Source organism: Onychostruthus taczanowskii, unplaced genomic scaffold (assembly GCF_017590055.1).
Source record: "Onychostruthus taczanowskii isolate IOZ18803 unplaced genomic scaffold, ASM1759005v1 scaffold4, whole genome shotgun sequence".
NCBI classification, from domain to species: Eukaryota; Metazoa; Chordata; class Aves; order Passeriformes; family Passeridae; genus Onychostruthus; species Onychostruthus taczanowskii.
Window position 1 is genome coordinate 22857680 of NW_024501459.1, and position 22588 is coordinate 22880267.

General features: G+C 34.9%; 1 protein-coding gene across 35 annotated transcripts in view; it reads left to right on the forward strand.

The window, feature by feature from the left end:
• Nucleotides 1–22588, forward strand: part of RIMS2 (regulating synaptic membrane exocytosis 2) — a 447681-nt gene that overhangs the window by 305308 nt on the left and 119785 nt on the right. For 21 of the 35 annotated variants that reach the window (XM_041412624.1, XM_041412613.1, XM_041412620.1 and 18 more), the window contains 2 exons: nucleotides 7512–7691; nucleotides 8801–8910. In XM_041412624.1, the coding sequence (XP_041268558.1) occupies nucleotides 7512–7691; nucleotides 8801–8910 (290 nt within the window). Of the gene's footprint in view, nucleotides 1–5936; nucleotides 6009–7511; nucleotides 7692–8800; nucleotides 8911–9728; nucleotides 9762–22588 lie in introns of all 35 variants that reach the window. The other 14 variants (XM_041412630.1, XM_041412617.1, XM_041412640.1 and 11 more) reach the window with 4 other exon arrangements.

A 22588-nucleotide genomic window follows, 5' to 3' on the forward strand; every position in this document is an offset into this window, starting at 1 on the left:
ATAAAACTAAAATGTATTTTGGATCTTTATAATAATTGCATCAAATTTATTCCTAATAAATGTATTTTTCTTGATGCCTTTCTTTCTTGACTCAGAACTAAAGCACTTGTGTTCTAGTCTTTTTTTCCAAGATTAAACTTTTATTCAGTTACAAATAGAAAAAGAACATTAATTATGTTTGAACTATTTTTAAAACATGTTCTCGCTGTTCAGGGCTGCTTTAAAAAAAGCGGCTTTTTAGTGATACCTGCCTACATCTGCAGTGTTGGCAAAGGTGTCTTTGAGACCTGATTCTTTTTTACATTTAGAAATAATCCCACTTCTATCTGTCTAACCTATCTTCCTTTGTGACTGATTCATAACCCATGCAAAGTGCTGTGTGCCTTAGAATCTGTACTTCTTCCCAGTTGTAGCTGGCTTCTGATCGAGAAAGCACACAAATGTTCCTTGCTTTTAGTCCATTGACTTTACTGCTTCCCTCTCATTTTCTTCTTGCTCTTGCAACAATTTTCTTGTTTTTTACTTCCTTCCTCTGTGAATGTGAACAGAGAACACGAGAGACTGTTAAAATGAAATGCAATAAATCTGATAAAACCTGGAATGAATCCATCAATATTTTAACGTGGGCTTCTCTCTTCTTTAGAGAGAAAGGATTTGTGAGGGTCTTTTCATAAACATTTGTGCAGTTGCAGAGACTTGAGACTGTATATATTTGCTAGATTTTTCAACCACAGTGCCACTTTTCATTGGGTCTTCATTTTTAAGTGCACAGCAAAGGCCATATTTATCACTTCATCCTGGAAACTGTATAGGCAAACTGGAAATGAAGAGCATTTAAAGAAGGTTGGAAAGTGATTGGTGTAACTAAAGCTTTTGCTTTTTAGTCACATGGAATAGTCCTGTCTTACTTCCCTTTTCTTACTTTTTATCCTGAATAGATGCTAACATAAGTAAATATCAGGGGTAAATATCTAAAAATAGTTTTTTAACATGAAAAAGAAACTTATTAGTTACTACTCTCCTTCTCCATTTAAATATAGCTCCTAAAATGTTTGGCAAAAGAAAAAAAAATATTTGTGAATGTGAACCATTTTATAATGGTTCACATGATTTCATAATGTGAACCATTATGACTTTTAAATAAAACATAAGGCCTAGATATTATGTCTATGCCTTATAACTATTATAAGGCATCTATTCTAACTTTAATAAAGACTGCTGAAATGGATCAGATTATGTACAGATCAATGGATTTAGAGAATGCCTTTAACAGAAAATGAATGCTATTTTGCTCATTTGTAATTTAAGAACTTAAAAGATTGTAAAGTCTTACATACCTACTCCTGTTTGAATGATCTGATTGAAATCCTGGTCTCATCAAGGGACAAAACTCTTGATATCAGAGAGGTGAGAGTTACGGATCTGTTGCCAAAAGTTAAGAAGAAAAACACGTAGCTGCAGTATATATACATAATAACTGCATAGTTACAACTCTGGTTGTGGTAATTTACTATTTAAACATCTGCCATATTATTGGTGTTTGAAAATGTCACTGAAAAAAAAGGCCAACTATGTATATGTGCCATATAGAAATAAAGTTATATTTAAGATCTGAGGAAAACAATCCCACAAAATCCATCAAGAACCAAGTACTTCTCATATTTTGCACTTAGTACAACACTTTAAAAATGCATATTTAAGTTACATTATTAGTTTTAAGCTAACAGCTACTTCAATTGATTAGCCTATAGTCTAGGTGCACTGCTGAACTGGATTTGAATATTCAAGTTTTACTAGGAAATTCTTCTTTTTCATTGCTTCCCTCTCAAGGTCCTCTGTGCATTGTCTTATGTACCACTATACTTCAGTCATAAGACATGTTAATTAAAACCCAGGCCTGTTCCTGGTTTTGTTCATACATTGTAGTATAATATTCAAGTTGAGTGGGTGAAATATTGTGTTCTGAAATGGGAAAAACTGTGGAATATATTTATTATATAAAGCTGAAAGTGTGAATATTTTGGAATATTTCCAGTACTTTAATGGAAGTTTAGATTATTATCTAGAGAGAATCACTGCAGTAGATTCGGTTATAAAACTGAGCTGGGTGAAGGAGAGGAGAGGATTTCAGCTCTCATCTTTGAGAATTTTGAATTCCCAGCTAATCAGCTTTATCATGATCTTCAGTGAGTCATCTCATGAACATAGAGATGAGTATTCCTGCAGGGTGATTCTTTTACTTGTGTCAGTTGAGAGTCTGTTTTAAGGATGTTGAAAGTTAGAAGTAGTTGGCAAAATACAAGATACTGTATAAGGCAGCTGGCTATATAAGTGAAAAGATACATTGCAAGTACTAGAGGCAATAAAGTAAAAACACTCTACAACTTTTTTGCAGATAAAAATGGTATGAAATGCGTCTAATTTCAGTCTTCCAAGGATTTACAATAGTTATTTTTTTATTGATATTTAGTTGTAATAGCTAGTATGAAGCTCTAATTGCATCAGAAGAATCATAATATAATTTGGGTTGGAAAAAACCTTGTCTGCTTCAACTCTGTGAAGCATAACTTCGCTATTCCTCAGCAAATATATCAATGATGACACATATTTGGGAGAGTAAATCTCAACAGGTGTAGATATATATGCTTTCCTTAAGCATTTTTGTAATTGTACCATGCCATGTGTTAGCATGGTCAGCTGTGTCCACAGCAGTCGTGAAGTGAGTGCAGTGTCAGGTCCAGACACCTGAGCAAGCTGTGAGCAATTACATTCTGTGGCTGCAGCAGAGCACAGGAGTGTGGAGCACAACGTGCCTGGGATCATGGCAGTGTTCCCTGCTTTGTCTGCTCAGCTGAGTTAGCAGAATAGTTCAGACTGTCATGTTGCAGTTTAATCATGCCTGTCACTGGCATGGAGATATACTGGTAGTTATCCCATATACCACAGGGTAATATGTGTGTGACCAGATCATACAGTGTATGGATGCATGTATATATGTGTATACGTGTGTGTGTGTGTGTGCATCTATATTGCATATATTAAAAAATTATAGACTATTATATATAATTATTAAAAAATTATATTACTATTACAGTATTATATTACTATTACAGTACACCATTACAACCAAAATATCTTGCTCTACCTTTTTTTTTAAACCAGAGTACCTAAAACCGTCCTGTCCTTTAAAAACTAAAGAAGCACATGATTTTATATTAGGTTCCTTTATGAGTATAGATGAGTTTTCCTTTATGAGTTAGTTGCTGAGATATCCTGTCACCAGTTTTTCTAGAAATTTGACAGTGTGCTGCTCTTTCCTATTTTCCATTGCAATATTTATGACTCAAATTTAAGTTGTTTTGGTACCAGAAATAACATTTGTTTTTAGACATGCTTATCTATGTTATGCTAACAGAGGATCTTGTGTCTGTGACTAAACAGCAAAGTTCCTATAGCTAGTAGAAGAATAACATGTCCAAGGATTGAAATCCAGCAGCCATCCACAGACACTGACAGGTATTGCCATTGTATATTAGCTGGAGTTTGAAATTATGATACTTAGAAAGTGTGGTGTTGTAATTTTCTTGTTCTGTTCAGTGTTTCATTATTTCATTTTCATAGATTAAAAAGATTCACAAGGAGCTGAATTGTAATCCTACAGCAATTCTATTTTTATTTCTTCAGTTTTTTGTTACAAGAAAAACCTAATGTTAAAATGATCATAGGCATGATCTCATAATTTTTACAGAGTAAAAGAATTTAACATGGGCTTTTAAATAAATGGTTTTCAGTGATTTTGGGAAAAAAAAGAGATCTATTTGTTATGTAAACTGTTACAATTGCTTACTGTTGGAAAATGTTAATCTTTTATAAAACTTTTTCTATCCATAAGTTTAGATCAATGACTATAATAATTTGTTGAAAATTCTTTTTATTTGTTAAGAAAAGTAACAAATCTGAAAAATTAAAAATCAGAAAGTCTTATTTACTGCATAGGGAAAAGAGTTCACATTTGAAATTTGCAGTATATATGTATGTATATATATATATATATATATATATATATATAAATGGAGATAAATCAGTATATAAAATACATTTTTTTAGCACGTTTGACTAGGTACTACAGCAACTAGAGTTTACAGTGGTACCTAAATGATATTAGATTCTGTTTCTAATACTTGATGGATTTGGAACACGAAGTTAGACTGTGAATACTCACAGAGCTTTCTGTGTAGTGACTTACAGAGAGCTCAGACAGTCTCACAGGGATTGGCTTGCTTGGTTAAGAAGCAAACACTGCTGTACCATTTCCTAAGAGTAAGGGAGAGTTGTGCTTACAAGTCTTGCACACTTTGGCATGGAAATTAACCATCTACCATGCCTGTCTTCCCTAGCAAAAGTAGAAGGCTGCTACAATAGGCAGTACTAGATGGAGGAGGCCATTATTTGACATTTCAGTAACTGCATTTTCATAAGGAAAAGTCTGTTAGCAAAGGTAAACAGTGCCAGTATCCATTAAAATGTTATATGGATGTTGAATAATTTAACTAAGACTACCATATTTCCCTCTTTAAAAATCAGTAATTCATATGATATGATTTGTAATGAGAAAAGAAGAAATTTTCATCTAGATAATTTGTAAGCATAGATCTTTAAGAATGATATCTGAAAAGTTAGAAAATTCAATTTTTAATTTAGCTTCCTCTCTTAAGTATTGCTGGATTTTGATATTCATGCATAATTGTTTACAGTGGTAAGCAAGGGGTGTCACTGCACAAGCAGGTTATCAGCTAGTTTTCCTGTAAAAGAGACAGTTGCTGAAGACTGGGATCATGTAGTACATCTGTTTACTGTTAAAAGGATAAAAGAATAAGTAAGGATGAAGACCAGAGAGTAAAACTATTTTTTGAATTGCTCATTATATGCATATGATGTAAAACCACAAAGTGAAGCTTTCAAGTGGAAGACTGTCCCCTCGACAAAGCCCTCCATTTGCTGTAGTCCTTATTGAAAGGATTGCAGCCTGTAGACTGAGGGTGACAATCAGTTTGACCTCAGGACTCAACTTGGTCTTCAAATCCTTCAATCTACAAAGCAGCATTGCCTCAGCTTCAAAGGTTTACTGCCAAAATCCACCCTCTCCTTCACTTCGGAGAACTCCCAGCTGTAATTGCACTTGAAGGAAATGCCCACTGGAGGTTGTAGCAAACTGTGTATTAGCTACTGAATGTGACATTTTTGAGGCCTTTACCTGTTTAACTGCAGTTGCTCCATGATGTTCTGCAGAGCATAAAACCTGCCTGCTAAGCCATTAATATTGATCCCAATGGTAAGAATGCCTCCTTCCTTCTAATCAGGCAATAGGTCAGGCCCCTAATATCCTAAAAACTACTTTTTATACCTATAGAGCTAAAGAGAATGAGGCCTTAAGAGTAACAAATGGGAGCCTTAACTTCTCATGAAGACTTTATGAGAAACGTGGTTGCCACTCACCTGTTCCTCTGTGTCCTACTGGCTGTTGGAAGGAGAGAGGAATGGAGCATGTAGTGACACCCTTACCATATTTCCCAGTCCCTGCTGCTAGGTGCCCCAGCAGTCCTCTACTCACTGACAGGAGAAATGCTGACAGACCCAAAAATGTCTCAGTAGGCTCATTAAAATTCTTAAATATGTGGATAAACAAGATAAGGGTGGGTTTTTCAAGACCTGGATATAATTATTTGTAATTTTGTTGAACTTAGGAGTATTTTTTCTTGGAATTTATTCCCATAGTCAAAGAATGTATTCTATGGTCATTTCTTGCCATCATGAAGATGGGTGACATTTTTCTCACCTTCCATAACACTGAAACCTCACTTAAACTGTTACTTAAACTAAACAGCATTCCTATCAAAGCTAAGGTTGTGTTTCTCTGTCTATCAACAATGTAAAAGAAGCGAGACAGTGGATGTTTTTGCTGATGAAGCTTCCTATTCAGAAACAGAACTGATAGAAGAAGAAGTGAGGTAACCTTGTTGTGGTTTTGTGCCAGGCTCATTGTACTTTTCCTACAATCTTTAGTGCCTCAGCTTATAATTACCATTTATGTGTCTCACTGTGGTGTGTTTGCTTGTTAGGAGCTTATAGATGTAGGTTCATGACGTATGGTATTATTCTGTATCTGTCTGTGGCAAGTCCCTCGTATGCTCTAGGAGTGCAATTATGACCTCATGGAAGGCCTGAAAAGACTGTTTTTAATGAATATTTTGTAAACACATTCGACAAAATCAGCCACTATACTCTTTTTCAATGCTTTTAGAAATAAAATGCTGTTACTAACATAAAAGTCTTCATATAAGGCTGTGGTGTGTCTCTCTCCTTTTTGATACTAATTAAAATTTGACTTCTTGTTACACTTAATCACCATCAAGCCACTCATTGTATTAACTGACTTCATTGTAAAATGCATGACTTCACTCAAGGAAAAGTCCTGAAGGGTACACATTCCCCATTTGTATTCTGTATCTGTTCACTTACTCAAGGAGAGCTGGGAGGAGTGTGGTTTTAATAAATAGCTCCATTAGGGTCTGGATTTTACTTTTTTAATTGCCTTGATTTAATGTATTTCAGGATATTGCTAACAAATATTACTCCTTGAAAATAGACCAATTACATTGAGAAAAAAGGTGGGGCTTGATTAATTTCTGAAAATAATGGCCTGATTAATAGCCTAAGAGAGTAGAAGATATCACTGCTTGATCAAGAAATTCTCTTTTACTCAGTCTAATTTCTTCCCATTACATCTCTAACAATAACTTTTTCCACTGCTGTTTTGGTACAGTTCCATAGGCTATGGGTTAAAATGATTTTTGAATTACAAACCAATTTTTTTCTGGTTGTTGGAACCTCTGTAAGTACTAATGATGTAGATTTTCATCTGGTTACAGTCTCAGCACCACATATGAATCTATCACTTATTGGCTAGCCTATATATAACAGACATCCCCAAGTCTAATAATAGTTAACAGTGCTACGTGGTAATTATAACATCTAGACTGTGGACTTTTCTACGAACAAGAGTGCTACTTCTAGAGACAATGCAATCTCTAAGAAATCTGTAAAAATCAATTCATATGAGAAAAAATGCGCAATTATACTGCACTATTAATGAGTTCTTAGCTTTATTGAGACTATATATTATGTCAGCTACTCTTTTATTCGCAGGTTGATACATTAATAGACAAAATAACAATATTTTAACCCAGAAGTTGTCAGGAAACAGACTATTGCATGGATAGTCATTACTGAGACATTGGAAACATTTCAGCCCATTTATCAAGAGTATGGAGCAAGTCAAATCATACGTGTGAAAAAAACTATATGTTATCAAGAAGTTATCTCAGAAAATTTATTCCCCCTAAAAATGTATGTTATAAAATGATTTGCTCCAAACCAGTATCATGCAGCATATTTTATAACTAATAGAAAAGTCAAAGTTCAACTGAGCTGCTTTTTGACTAACATTACAGGAATTGTGAAGCAGCAGATAGACAGCCATATCAAAGATCCAGATCAACAGAGCAACGTCCTGTGCTAGAGCGGACCAACTCCCGCTCCCGATCCACAGAGCGTCCTGACTCAAACCTCATCAGGTCGATGCCTTCATTAATGACTGGAAGATCTGCCCCTCCTTCACCTGCCTTACCGAGGTGAAACAGACAAATCAATCGGACTAAACCCCTTCTGCCCCACCAGCTCACCATTTTATTTTCCCAGTAGCTAATTGGTATCGCCTCATCCTCAGCTGATCGCTAGCAGCAATAGATACTAACCCTTTCAGTGTGAACACACTATTTATATTCTACTCTGGATATAATGGTGTGGCTACCATTGCAAATTGCTTGCTAACAGTATTTAACTATATTTGTTTATGATTTCTCATTTGTCAGGAATCCTGGATGGTTTCCACATAAAGCACCTCATAACTATCATATTCTTCTCTTACAGAATGAGAAATTATTTGTGTTCATCAGACATTGCTTATGGAACAACCATCATAACATCAAATGAAACTATTTTTTTAAAAAAAAAAAGTTTCTTTAGATGCACTGTACTAACTTTGTCTATTACTTTTCATTTTAACCACCATTTTCTCTGACTACATTTTACTGTGCCATAGTCTGTACTGTTCCTGTTTGAGTACCCCTTATTGATATTTTGAGGATTTCTATACATTATTCTTAGCTTAAACAAACATAATACAATAAAAAAGTGAGCACATTCTAGATCGTGTTCAGGAAAACCTCTCTGTATTTTAGAACTGCAGAATACATTCTTTTGTTTTCTGAAAGTTAGAGTTAGTATCATCAAATCCCCAGTGAAAACTGAGTCAAATATCATTGTCTTTCCTCAGTTCCTTACTCTGTTTAGACAAATTCATGTAATCTCACTGCAACTCAAAGGTAATTTAAAAAACAAGCTGAGTAAAGATAATTGGATTTGACTTGTGAATAAATTTATGTGTATGTGGCTATTATATTCATATGCACGTGAATATGCACACAACATATTTTCTGGCTTGACTGTGTGAAAAACCTTCTTATTGAAGCATCCTCAGCCTTAATTTGGCTTCCTTTTAATGGAGAGATTTCTCTTTTTAATCAGGTCTTTTTCTGAATAGAGATAATAGTTTCCCTCTTGGACTGCAAGGGTCCCAAGTGATGTAAAGTCTATTTAGTCACGTTATCAGTTCTTGATGATATCTAAGAATGACCTTGTCATTTAATGGCTATGGTTTGTTTTGATATGTGTCTCATAGGTCACATCCTCGAACTGGGTCTGTCCAGACAAGTCCATCAAGTACTCCAGTAGTGGGGCGAAGGGGCAGGCAGCTACCACAGCTCCCACCAAAGGGGACGTTGGAGAGAAGTAAGTGGATGCTTTTCTCCCTAATGACATTACCAAATTGCTCATCAAGGTCGATTATATTCATTATTTTTCTTTTGCCATTACAGTTGAAATCTCTTGCGTTTTTGTGTACAGAGTTGGGATTTGATAATGGTATTGCATTTTGTACTGTGTTTTCAATTAGGTTTTAACACCTATGAGACTCTTGGCTGGCATGAATAATCAGCAGTATAATGCACGCAAAACAAGGTGGACTATTACCATGATCCTGTTCCTTTTGAACTCAGTAGGTGTTTTGTCATTGACTTCAACAGGCACAGGAAATGATCCTTAGTATGTTGTTTAGTGACAAAATTCTGGCTCTTTTGGGAGTCAGGAACCTAGTTGATGACTTGTGGGCTCACCTGGAGTGTATTACAGAATGCTTATATAAAACCTCTGCATCTTGAAAGAGGAAGAGCAAGAAGACAGGTAATAATCTTTAAAATAAGAATGTCAGATATTTTCTGATTCATCTTTTACTGGTACTGTAATTGTGCCTACTTTTAATGTCTATTAAAAGCACTGGTTGATGGAGATATTTTCTGAAATGTTTAGAGACAAAGGTATATAAATGCATTCTTGACAGCAAATACACTTTCATGATTATGTTTCTACTAACTAGGTGTGCCATGCAAAATCAGTCTAAATGGCCATAAACACTCCTTTTTTTTAATCCTTCTTAACATGTATATTGTATCTTTAAAAAAATTCTGTTGTTTTTAACCCCTATGCTTTGGTTCCTTTTTTTGTTGTTTTTGTTTTTGTTTGTTTGTTTTGTTTTTTGTGACTTTCCGTAGACAATGGAGACAAGGAGATAGAGTCTTATGAAGGTCTGTACATAAAGAAGGGCTTGTTTTTCACCTGAAAGCCTTTTTTCAGAGGCTGTATAGGGAAAAACAAACCCAACTGCAATTGATGTTACTTGATTACACAGACATAGTCAGAATTATTGTCATAATGATTTAGTCTTTATTTTTAGGCCTGTGGCTCAAAAATTTTACAGGATTCTGCATGAAAAAAAAAGACAATATAAATAATACTATCTAAATATGATTGTCATTATAAAAGTACCTAAGCCTGTACCCATTTTTAAAAACCTAGAATTTACCCTATGGCAAATAAAAGCATTTCAGCAGTTATGTATGTACATTTCCAGGATTAGCAGATATTCAGGCACATGTTTATATATAAACATTGGAGGATATTTCACATGCTTTGTGTTAGCCATTCATTTAATCAGAATAATGTTTTTATTGCAAATACTTTATATTTTATAGTGTGAAACATTTGCTGAATTAGTAGGCAATTTGAAAATATTATGGGAAAATATATTGCATTGAGATAGTCTTTCAAAAAGTTAAAATATTTTTGCTCAAAATAAAATCCCCTTATATTTTACAGTATTAAAACAATTTAATTTACTTAATAACAAGCCACAAGATATCAATTGCAGTCCTTGGTTGTACCACTGAGGGTCTTTATGTAGTATTACTGTGTTTGTCTCATCAAACTTTTTAATTTAATATTTCTAATGTTAACAGTATTTATTTCCATTTTGGAAACAAAACTTCATGAAAAGAAAACTCTTGTTTTCTTGGATCATCACTCTATTATATTAATTTCTTTGTCACCTTATGTTTTGTGAATTGCTTATATGAAATAGAGTCTAGATATTCCAGGAAATAATCACATCTAATCACATGATGTTTGCTGTCATTGCTCTATATGCTTTTATGTTTTACCACTCTTCCCTGCTCTTTGCTTAGTATATCTATTTAGACTCTGAGCTCCTCAGAGCAGCAATTGTGAAGTGCTGTATATTTTTACTGTGTTTGATTAGAGAGGGTAGAAATCTTCTTTTTTATTTACATCATAGGTTCTATAGAGAGAAATGTAATAAATGCAACAAAATAACTATTTTAATAAGAATTCTAGAATTTTTTCCTCTGGTAAGTACTGCTGGGACTTGAGGAAATCTCTTTTTACTCGAAAACTGAGTATTATTTTCCTTTTACTTTGTCTTTTGAAAAAAGTAGTCTTTTGGAAAATCTGGGTTACGGAAAATTGTCAGATCCACAGATTCTGATGTTCTAATATGGAATCAAGGCATCATAAGTGACTCAAGATACAGCAATAAGAAATTTCATATTGAACTTACATGTATAAAGATGGTAAACACTCTTAAAAACCTAATCCGTAGGTACAGCTTTCATAGAGCATTCTATGTAATTTTCTGTCATGAATTAAGAGCTCATATTCTAATACCAACAGAGTTTTTCTTTGAAGATTTTTCCATCCTTCTCTAGGATTTTCTTTAAAGGGAGTAATAATTTTCCTTAAAAAGGGTAGTCTCTGTAAGAACAGCAGATTATCTAACTTTGTTCAGTGACAGAATATAATTAAGATTAATAGCAGTCTTTTTACTGTGGAGAATTGAATTTTACAGAAAGTTATTTTAGGCAAATGAAGTACCAGTTACAAAAACTGAAATTTAATAGAATTGGAAACACTGACTATCATAGAAGCAGTTTATGTTAATATTTAACAAATATAGCATCAAGTAAACCTGCAAATTTTGTAGGCATTTGAGTAAGTTTCAATGCCTTTTTTTTAAGCCCCAGTGATAATCAAAATTTTTGTGTGTGGTTGGGAAGGTTATATGACCAGACCAAAAAATGTTGTCACAGAGTAGTCCTTTCTGCTCTTACAGAACACATACTTGACTAAAATGAGAGAGGTGTTTCCATATTGCATGGAAATGTGCTGTGAAGGTTGAACTTTCTGTATTTTGAAATCAAGGATTTTACTGTCAGCTTGATTAAATTAAAACCAAACTGATTAAAAGAGTTAGTTAAAGGTATCTTATAGGCAATGATGAATTGGAAGTCATCTCAGCTTTGTAAAAGAGGAAAAGAAAGAAGGAAAAATGTATCTGTTGCAGACTCCTACAGTGGCTCATTTAGTTTGCATGCATTTGAATAATTTGTATTTCTTGCAAGGTTGTATCTGCATACCTTTTCTTTAAATGTTGTACAAATGCCAGAACTCAAGTAGAAAGAAGGGAGTAATTTGCTGCTGGAGATATTTTTTGTTACAGGGCAGCACTCACTAGAATGTGGAATATGGTGTGCTTATGGCTGTCTGACTAGAAATGCAAGGGAAGGAATCTACAGGGAAAACCCCAAGCCTTTGGGTAATTGTTCTCCAAATTAGGATCAGAATCAAAAAACCATTCATTTGGATTAGATTTCTTTCCATGAACTGTATTATGTGGTTGGGAGTTTTTGCTCCAGGACGTGTAGGTGCCTCATGAATACTTTATTTCAAAATAGCCCAAATAGTTTGCTTTCAAGAAAGCTACCTGAGAGTAGCTATGAAGGACCATACCTATCTGTGGTGTACTGATCCAAACATTTTAGTCAGTGTCCCATGTGCTCAGTAGAACATACAATAATATCCTTAGTTACGTTGCATTTAGAGCCTTTTATGGTCATGAAATTTTTGCTAATTCCTTAGGTTGCCACTGCTCTGTTTATTGCAGTATCAGATTTTCCTGTTGAGAAGAATGACTGGGTGTTTCTGAAATGTTTGTCATTGCCTTGTCTACCCAGGCTAAACCTTAGCATCTAGGCAGTTTGGGTTTTGTTTTAGATTTTATTACTTCAGTATATTTTCATGTAACGTGCCTTGAAAATAGTTCTGAAAAGATGTCTGGGACCACCTAACAAATGTTCACTACTGAAATGCCAGAAGACTTTTTTTTCAGCTAAACTTTTGCTTGTATATTTTTTAATTACACTAGAGATAGAAATATCTTGTTTAAATGAACATTTGTAGAAAGTATTGTTAAATTGAACTTGGTTTTAGTGCTGAAATGTTGATGTACTCTTAGTGTTCTGTATTTTTCACACTAGTTGACAAGAAGTGACTAATGCAGTATTTATAGTTGTTAAGGGTTAACATTATTTTTTTTACATTTATATGTGGCTTCAATGTATTTCTTACTTGCCTTGGCAGAAGAATGAAATCACTGACTGCTTGCTCCTAATTAAAATGGAACACCATAAAGTGAAAGTTTTCAGTACATTGTTAATTACTAATCAGAGACAGAGTACTTTTTCCTGATATAGATTTTTATTTTTCCTTTTAAAAATAAGCATAGCCCTTTCTTTCTTCTTTCCACTAAAACATCCCCCAACCATTCAGCCAGTCCTAAATAAATAGAAGATCATGTTAGGCCAAACAGGTGTAGTAAAACCTTAAAATTTGGAAATGAAGTGCTCAGAAATTTAACAAATAGTAGAGCTCAGTAAGGATTTGCCTTTCTATTTATGCTCTATCATAAAGACTTTAATTATATGATCTTATAATAATCTCGTGTCTTGGGAAAGTTATTTCAGAACCTGTTAAGGTCTGACATTAATGCTGATTAACTGTCCTCTTTTAACTTCAGGTGTGGGTAATCTTTTTCCAGAATAAAATTAGATATTAAAATTAACAGGAATATGGAATTAACAGGAATACTTGATTAGATTTAATCAGGGATAGCTAGAAACCATTAGTTAGTGTTTGTACCTCTCAGATACAGATTTAAATTTCTTAAAGGAACAGAGGTATAGTGACAATGTACTGTTGCAACTCATGCAGTCTGGAATGGAAGCTGCAGAGACATTTTGATGGTTAAGAAAGTACAGATACTACTGACAGATGTACATGCCATTTATTTTAAGAGGTTTTATCTCATTCAGAACATAATTTCTTTAAATGAGAATTCATTCTGCAAAATGAAAAGGAATTTTATAGTTTTTTACATAGCCCTACCCTACTTGGATGGGAGACACAGAAAGGTAGTTATAATGCAATTGCAGAGGACCAGTATTAAGACTGGTCAAGATACTCTATCAGCTCTGATTTTGCAGGGTTTTAAAAATATATGGCATATGGGTATTTTGTTTGATAAAAATGATTGATCAGATGTATAAAATATAAAATATAGGACAGGATCTTAGATTACCTTCAGCTTGGCTATAAACTTGATGTCTTGGGCAAACATCGCAGTCTAAAAGATGGAAATATAGAACTTTGCACCATTTTTTTTGGTGTGGATACTTCTGTGGTACTGGCTGTACTATGTTAGGAACCTTCATCCTTGCACAATGTAACTTGCATTTTGTGTACTTGAGAGCAAAGTGAACAGAATAGGTTAGTTAACATCAGTAACATGGCTTCCTTGGGATACTTTCTGAGTCTGCTTTGGGGTTTTGATTTCAACTATGATTTTGCAAAAATACACCTTTGAGATGTGACTGTGGATGCTTAGTTCACTTTCCTGAGAGGCAGCAGAATCCTCAGACCATGAAGAGTATTAAAATATTTAAGTTGCATTGGTACAATTTCCATAGAAAAACTTGGACAAACTTTACCTGTAACCCGGAGTTTAAAGTGCTTAATTAAAAGGTTCTGACCTTTTAAGGGAAGTCATAGTTTATAAATTTCTCTTGGACTGGCAAAAGCAGAAATTAAACAGCTCTATGAAATTTGAAGATCTTGCTGTATAGGTCTGAGACTACAAAGGGCATAAAAGGAAAATGACTGAGAAGTCATACAGTTGTGCTTATGGCAGCCATTGTTCATTTACCTTTCAAGTTATTTACATACCAAAAACATTTTAATTCAACTTTACTGAAAATGGTTTTTTGAAGTCTTAGACCCATTTCTATACATTTGTTTCCATGAGAGAAGGTTGACTGTATAGATGATATCCCTGCTGAATATTTTAATTGGACTTTTCAATGTCCTGATTTCAATTGGAGTTTAAATGTTCTGGTTTTATCATGGAGTTGTAGAGCAGAAATCCAAGCACAGAGTAGTTTGCATTGCACTGCATTGGTTATAGCCTGAATTTCTCTATTAACAATACCCTCCTAGAACCAGTAGTTTCAGAATTACTATTACATGTTAGCTAAACCTAAAGTCAAGTAATTCAATGAGCTATTTAATTGAAGATAAACTTATACATGTAATGAGAAAACTGGAAAGAATTCTGGAAACAGAGAACATGAAAAATCAATAAGCAATCAAAATCTGAGCCTTGAAAAACTACACTATATTGAATCCCATCAAAGCTGTTTTATAAATAATTGACATTTAAATTAAAGCAGACATACGGTATATCAGTAATTCAGTTTGACACTCTTCAGTATTATTACTGTTGTTACCCTCATGAGCTTTGTCACAAAAGAAAGCTGTGGTTCTTTATTAATGACACTAAAAATATATTGGTCTTTCTTATCATTAATGGCACTTTCACTGTTGTTCCCAACAGTATTCTCTAGTATTTAAATATGCTCTAGGCAACTGTAGGTACTAGTGGAAAATGTCTTTCTTTTTGTGTTCTAGCTACTCTGAAATCCAAGTTAAAAAAGCATAGTATCTGGCAAATTGAGGATATTTTTTTTTCCAAGCTGAAAAAACATTTGCTTTGTTTCTTCTGCTATTTTTAGAGTACCAAGTATGGCCACTAGTTTATGATTTATGTACCATTTAAAATATGCTGTTTGAGAATGGAGGCTTGGACTTTATTCCCAGAAAAACTAAAACAAAGCCAAGCAGAAGATTTAATCTAATTATCTACCAATATCTGTCTGTTTTCTCTCCTTTGCTACTTATTTTCTGCTTTCCAGTTCTTAAAAGTTTAGTAAGAAATTGGTGACAAAGAACATTAAGGGCTGCATACAAGCATCATTACATGCAGAAAGATCTCAAGGGAATTAGCTAGAGATATAAATTAAAAATAGTACAACAATTTATTTCATCTTTGATTCACTAAAAAAATAACTTCTGCCACAGACTGAGGGTTTGTATGTGATTGTGGATGTCTTTTGTTTGATGTTTTTCTTTTATTTGAACAGCTTGTAACAAAGCATGCGTGTTTTTGTCTTGCTTTTTCTCCCTCTCCCGTCCCTTGCTTATCTAATGCAGCAGGAGCTGAAGAAAACAAGCATGCTGGAGTTGAGGAGGCAGAGGTCGAGGCAGGTCTGTCTGACCACAAGTGCCTATTTCCTTTAGATATGTTTTCCCCTGAGTATATAGGGAAGCTTTACCAGCCAGCTTGTAAATATATTGAACATAAAAACCCCAGAGAATATTTATGTAATTTTATGAAAGAACAACACAAACAAATTCATTGAGTTTATTTCTCAGTTGTGAATGCTTAAAATAATTCGACATGACAAAAAGTACCCAACTATTTTACTCTTTTTTATTATTTTTTATGTAAATACTCTGTCACTATGCTCAAGTAACAGACTTAGCAGGTCTGGGTGGCTACCTCTTAGATGTGGTACAGTCTACTTTGCATTAATAATTTTTACATGCAGGACAGTAATTTTTTTTTGTATCATGACAGGTCTTTTTTCCCTTAGTTTGTATAAGCAGACTGATGCTGGACAAAAATAGTAGGCAACTGCATTAAATGGAAATACTTCAACCATTTTGTATGATGTCCTCCATCCTGCTTGGAAGACAGTTCAGTTATTAGTGTGATGACAACTGACTATTCATGATCAAATCAAACAATTGCAAATATGTTTTTCCACTCAAATATGGTGTGTTAAAACATAAATTTAATTTCTAATTTCAGGAAACACCCAGTACTGGTTCAAAGATATGCAGAGATCTAAAGATATAATTTCTCTGTTCTTCAGTTTCCTTTTCAAAGGAAGAATCATAAATGCATACATTTGCATTTACATGCCTTGTTAATAGGTTACATTCTGTTGTCCATAATTAATTAACAGTCAATAATTTCAAAAGTGGTGAAAGTGTGGTGCACAAAAAAAAAGATGAGTTGATGAAGAAGCACATTTAGTACTAGCTGGTAGGAAAAATTACTAGCTTACAAATGTGTGCCTAAGATGCTAAATCCTGCTTAAAAGTGTAAATGTCTGAATCCTGTGGCCTGAACCCTCTTCCCATTATTATTTAAGAGAAGAAAATACAGATTATTTTTTTCTTCTATAAAAAAAGTCAGGAGTAATTACTGTGATGGGACTCATTACTTGTTCAAAACTCTGGATGCTAGAGTAATTTCATTATTTCAGTGGTGCAAAGCAGGTTTACTTTTTTAAAATTTTAGTTCTCAGTTAGGCACCCAAAGTGTTCTTTAAGATCTTTGCCTTCCTATTTTTTGCTATAGTACAGTTTGCTTTTTTTATTGCTGTTGTTATGCTTCTGTCTCTGTGGTGTTCAGTGGGGTGTGTACTCTGTGCTCTTCACTCTGTGTTTTGTGGAAACTCAAGCCTAGTGCATGGAGTTTTGCTCACATAGCTTGCAACAGGTTTCTGTGTGCTTGTACTTACATCATTCTTCATAGTAACTGTTCCAACTGTTAATCATCATTGTCTGTTTTTAATGTTGTAAAGACTGTGAGGAAAAACATCAAACCCCACCTGTTAATGGGCGAAAAGGCAAGTTGATTATGATATTGCTTATGAATTGTGGATGCTTGAGAAATTGAATTTATTTTTTTGCTGCATGTGCGTGTGTTGCTTAGTTCTACTACTTCAAAATTAGTAAGTTCACATATGTTCAATTCTAGTGTGTTGTTTTACTTCTTGGGTATAATTATTTTGAACTGAGTTTTAAAAATATTTCTTGGAATCAAAATCTCCAGATGTTTGTGTTTTTCCAGCTAACTGTATTATGGAAGATATAGCTTACACTAGGCAGATATGTGATCAGGTTGGCTATGGAGAGCTAAGGGGGTAGGTTCATATTTCTTCTTATTTTGGAATTCCTAGGCTGCCTTGCCCTAAGAGGCCAAATACAGTTTGCAGACACCTGCAAAATTGTCTGCATTGTCTTCCACTTTTATATCGGGGTCTATATTCTTTTACGCTGCTTGGATATATATTTTACAAGCTTGTCACTTTTCAATGTGACTAGAAAAAATTGACCATTTTAATTATCATATGCTTCTAGAGAAAGGCTTATGTTATTAGCAGTCATTTCTATTGTCTAGTTTGTAGTCATGTTTGATATTCTTTTTCAAATGCTGTAGAAATAAGCTTAGTTCAAAGCACTAAAATGTTAACATGAAGATTTAGGTTTCTTATCTAAAAAAACAGAACAAGAAAGTTGCAATGAACAACCATAGCTTACTTTGAAGTTTTACTCGAGTTCATGCTTCTAAATTGCTTTGATAATTTTGAAGAAGTATGTTACTACTTTTCCATGTACTTCTAAAACCTTATTACGTGTAGATTTTGTGTCATTGATGTCTTCTGCTAGTGAATGAAATATAAACTAGGTAGTGTCTTGGATTTATTAAAATCTGGTTTTCACTCTTACAGTTCCATCTCTACCAGGAGCCTACAAGGGGCATAGACCCAGTTACACTGTCACGGACCATTCCTAGCTGTCTATTCCCCAGAACAACGTAGCAGAGGGAATACAGATATCAGGAGAACAGGGATTGTATTTTGTGTGTGCTAGTTCGTTGTCTGGGAAGGACAACCACACCATTTTTATTTCTTTTTCTCTTCTACCAAGTGTAGACAAGACCAAATGGAGTGCCTTTGCAGAGAAGGGGCCGTGTTACCAACCTGTCAGAGCAGTCTGAGGGGTCACCTCGCTTGCTCTGGTGGCTGTGCCAGCATAGTCCCAAATGAATCCAAATCTGGGAGTCTGCTGTTGTAACTGTAATCCATGCTAGTTACCAGAGAGTTCAGTGTCTTACTTTAAGATCTAGATTCCAATTGTAATAAGATTGGAGGCTTTTGCCACTGACCTGACAAAGCTGACAAAACAATTGATAGTGATTTAGTCAGACTAAAGTTGGTTCTGTTCTTGGTTTATCTTTCACTCCTTCAACAAAACCATTATTTTATACACTTATAGAGCCTGAAAGATGAACATTGCACAATAAACTAACTGCTACTAACCTCTTTTTAGATACTGTGCTTCATACTTTTGTTAAGTTCTTTAAGGCATCCATAGTGTCTACTACTGAATTTCAAATATTTATTACCCAAAATGTCATTCCTTTCCAATGTTCCTCAGGTCTTTTGCATTTCTCTTTCATGTATTTTGTATTACATCTTTTGATCATTTGAGTTTGTGAGAAAAGGATCTAGGTAATTCTGCCCTTTACTGTCTTGATTTAGGGTGCATAGAAGATGATGTAGTTACCAAAGAATAATTTTATGTTTCCAATTCCCTCACTCTTCAGAATATTTTATAGGATTACATTATAGCTATATTATGGAATCAGGAATGCTTTGCAGTTCTCATCTCCCAGATCAAGAAGTGTCTGGAGCATATTTGTGTCTTGTGTTTATAGCAAGACAAGAACCAAGTCTCTGAGTCCTGCCCTTTCTTTACACTCTGGTTTCCAAATGCATGGGAGTCCCACCACTCTGTGAGCAGTCTGGGTGCCTGAAGCAATAGAACTGAAATTATGTTGCATTCCAGATTATTCTAAACTGTTGTGCAGTTTAGACACAAAGTAAAGAATTTAGGTGACTGAAGGGCAAACTAGCAGAATAGAGGGACTCCAGTCAAGGAAGTGGTGACAGATGGACCTGCTTAACTAACTTACAGAAGTAGTGTTCAAATACACTTTTTTGAAAAACAAGCAGGTTCCTGTCAGGCCAGAGGACACTCTCATCTTGATGGCTGATCCGAGCATCATCTTTTTCCATTCTAAGCCCATTTGGATTTGTGCAATTAGGGCATACACTTGCCTGAACTACTGAACATGATTGCTGGAGTCTCCTAGGTGCTTTCTCTTCCTCTGGCTCACTGACTCCAGACTTCACTAAGGCACCACAACAGCTGCTGAATTTTGCATGAGAAATGATACTGGATGTGTTTCACGTGGGTTGTGAGAATGCTTAACATATTCCTAAGTGTTATGAATACCTAGAGAAACACTGCATTTTAATTAAATTCTAGTTCAAGCAAAGTAAGGTTTAAATAAAGTATAGACCTGGTTAGATTGTGCTAGTTGTAGACAGGAACATACCTTCAATTTGCATGATGGGAAAGGAGTGAAATTAGAAAACCCCCACAATACAACAACACAAACCAGTAAAAATAAAGTACCATTAAAATGCTCTAGGCTGAAGAACCTACATTCTGCTAAAATTCCTTATGATATAGGGGGCTATTTTACAAATTTAGCTCTAAAACTACCAGGGAGATATTACAGATGAGAAAGAGTCTAGCTACTAACTTGTCTGTAAATACCTTCAAATTTTACTTATTAAAAATTTCAGTTTGTTTGCATCTTTCAAAAGTACATGGCAATACCACATGTCATTTCTAAGACTGGTGTGTGACCATGGGATGTCATTTTATCTACTAGACAAACTCAGTTTGTCTGGTTACTAACCTAATGTTTCAGAAGTAATGCAGTAGAATGAAACAGGCCATTTTGTGCAGAGAGTATTTGCATGTAAAGATGCATGTACAGTTTCCATGTAAATTTGCATGCAAATTTGAGCAACAAGAAAACTTTTATGTTATTAAGTAACATTGACATTCAGAAGAACCTAAAGAAAACTTTTATGTTATTAAGTAACATTGACATTCAGAAGAACCTAAAGCTTTCTGAAGAAACAAATCTGTATTTTTCATCTTTGTGTAAGCTGTTGATTGTATTTTCTTTTCTTCTTGGTTGGTATTTAGTGCTTACATCTACTGGCTTTCAGACCCTTTTTGTGTGCAGAATGACTTTTTTTACATTTTAAAATGGTACCATAAGCTTCAATCTTAGCTGCATTTAGAAAGGGTAGAGCACCTGTGATTGCTTGCAGAGCTTTTATTTTTTGTGTGTTTGTGAGAGATGTATAATTATATAATACAAAATTATCTTTCTGCTTAGAAAATGTTTGAAGACTTACTATAAGATTGCATCTTTTTCAAGAAATATAAAATAACATGGAAAGAAAATCCTAAACCCTATATCAATCTAAACCTTACCTTCTGAATTCTACAGACTGAATTTGTAGGCTGTTCACATTTCCTTGCATGCACAGAGTATTCCCTGACACACATGGCATGGAAAAGCAAACTGAAGAGACACTATGGAAAAGAGCTTGTACTTTGCTCCATATTTATTTTGGACATTACTTGAAATTTTTTTTTTTAATTCATTATTCATTAAATTCTGGAGATATTTTGTTTTTTACTGTGTTTACCTTTTGCAGCAGTATGAGGATTGCCATACCAGCTCCTGACTAAAAATCCATGTAACCCAGTGTCTGGTCTTCAGTAGACCAGGTGTGGATGCTGAGGGAAAGGGATATAAGCAGGACAAGTATTCCTGTGTTGGGAATGTGTGGCCAGCAGGAGCAGCGAGGACATTCTTCCCCTGTACTCAGCACTGGTGAGGCCACACCTTGAGTGCTGTGTCCAGTTCTAGGCCCTCAGTTTAGGAAGGACCTTGAGATGCTTGAGGGCATCCAGAGGAGGCAACGAGGCTGGTGAAGAGTCTGGAACTCTTCAAGTCCTGTGAGAAACAGCTGAAGGAGCTGGGGGTGTTTAGCCTGGAGAAAAGGAGACTCAGGGCTGACCTTATCACTCTCTACAACTCCCTGAAAGGTGGTTGTGGTCAGGTGGGGGTCGGTCTCTTTCTCCAGACAGCAACTGACAGAATGAGAATGAGACACAGTCTCAAGCTGTACCAAGGGAAATACAGGTTGAATATTCGGAAAAAGTTTTTAACAGAAAGAGTGATAAAGTACTGCAATGGTCTGCCTGGGGAGGTGGTGGAGTCACTGTCCCTGGGTGTGTTTAAAAAAAACTGGATGTGGCACTTGGTGCCATTATTTAGTTGAGGTGTTGGGGCATGGATTGGACTTGATGATCTCATAGGTCTCCTCCAACCTAGGGATTCTGTGAATTCTGTTCAATTGTGTAGTGAAGCTTATCCAGGATCCTGGCTGCCCAGTCTCCTATGCCTTGTGTCTCAGAAATCTGCATAAAAAACAGTGGTATCTTTGCAGGGCGTCTTCATCTCCCTCATAGGTTCTCTGTGCTGTTTCTTCCCCCTTAAATCAGTCCTTTCAAAATGGCCCTGGAGCTCTTATCCAAGCAAGGATCTTGGGGCAGCTGTCCTTCCAGATGTCCCAGAGAAGCCGATTGAGCGTGGCCCCGCTCCAGCATGCCGTGGTGCAGGCATGTAACCAGAAGAGGGAGCAAAGCTGCCGTGTTTTAAAAACATGAAAAAAGATGTGAAACAAACAACTCCTCCCAATGCCCCAAATGGTACTGGAAAAAAAAAAGTCTTGATAGTGGCTTACAAGTAATATCTTTTTGTTATTGAAATGTACTTTACTAAATATTACGCACTCATGTTTAATATAACATTAACTGACTGTTTCCTTCTCAGCCATATGGAGTATTAATTTTTTTTTCTGGCATTTCTTCATGTTTTACAAATCCATTGTATTTATAAAAGCAGCAACGTGATACTCTGATTTTTAGCTAAAGATAGGCTATGAGTTTACTGATTGTTATTTCAACAAGGGCTCTCTGGGTCCTTGCTTGAGTATATCTAAAATTTTTTATAAAAATAAACAATATAAGATTACAATCAATTAATTCCCCATATAGAGGAATCCACTAGCAAAAAATTTAAAATATAAATTTA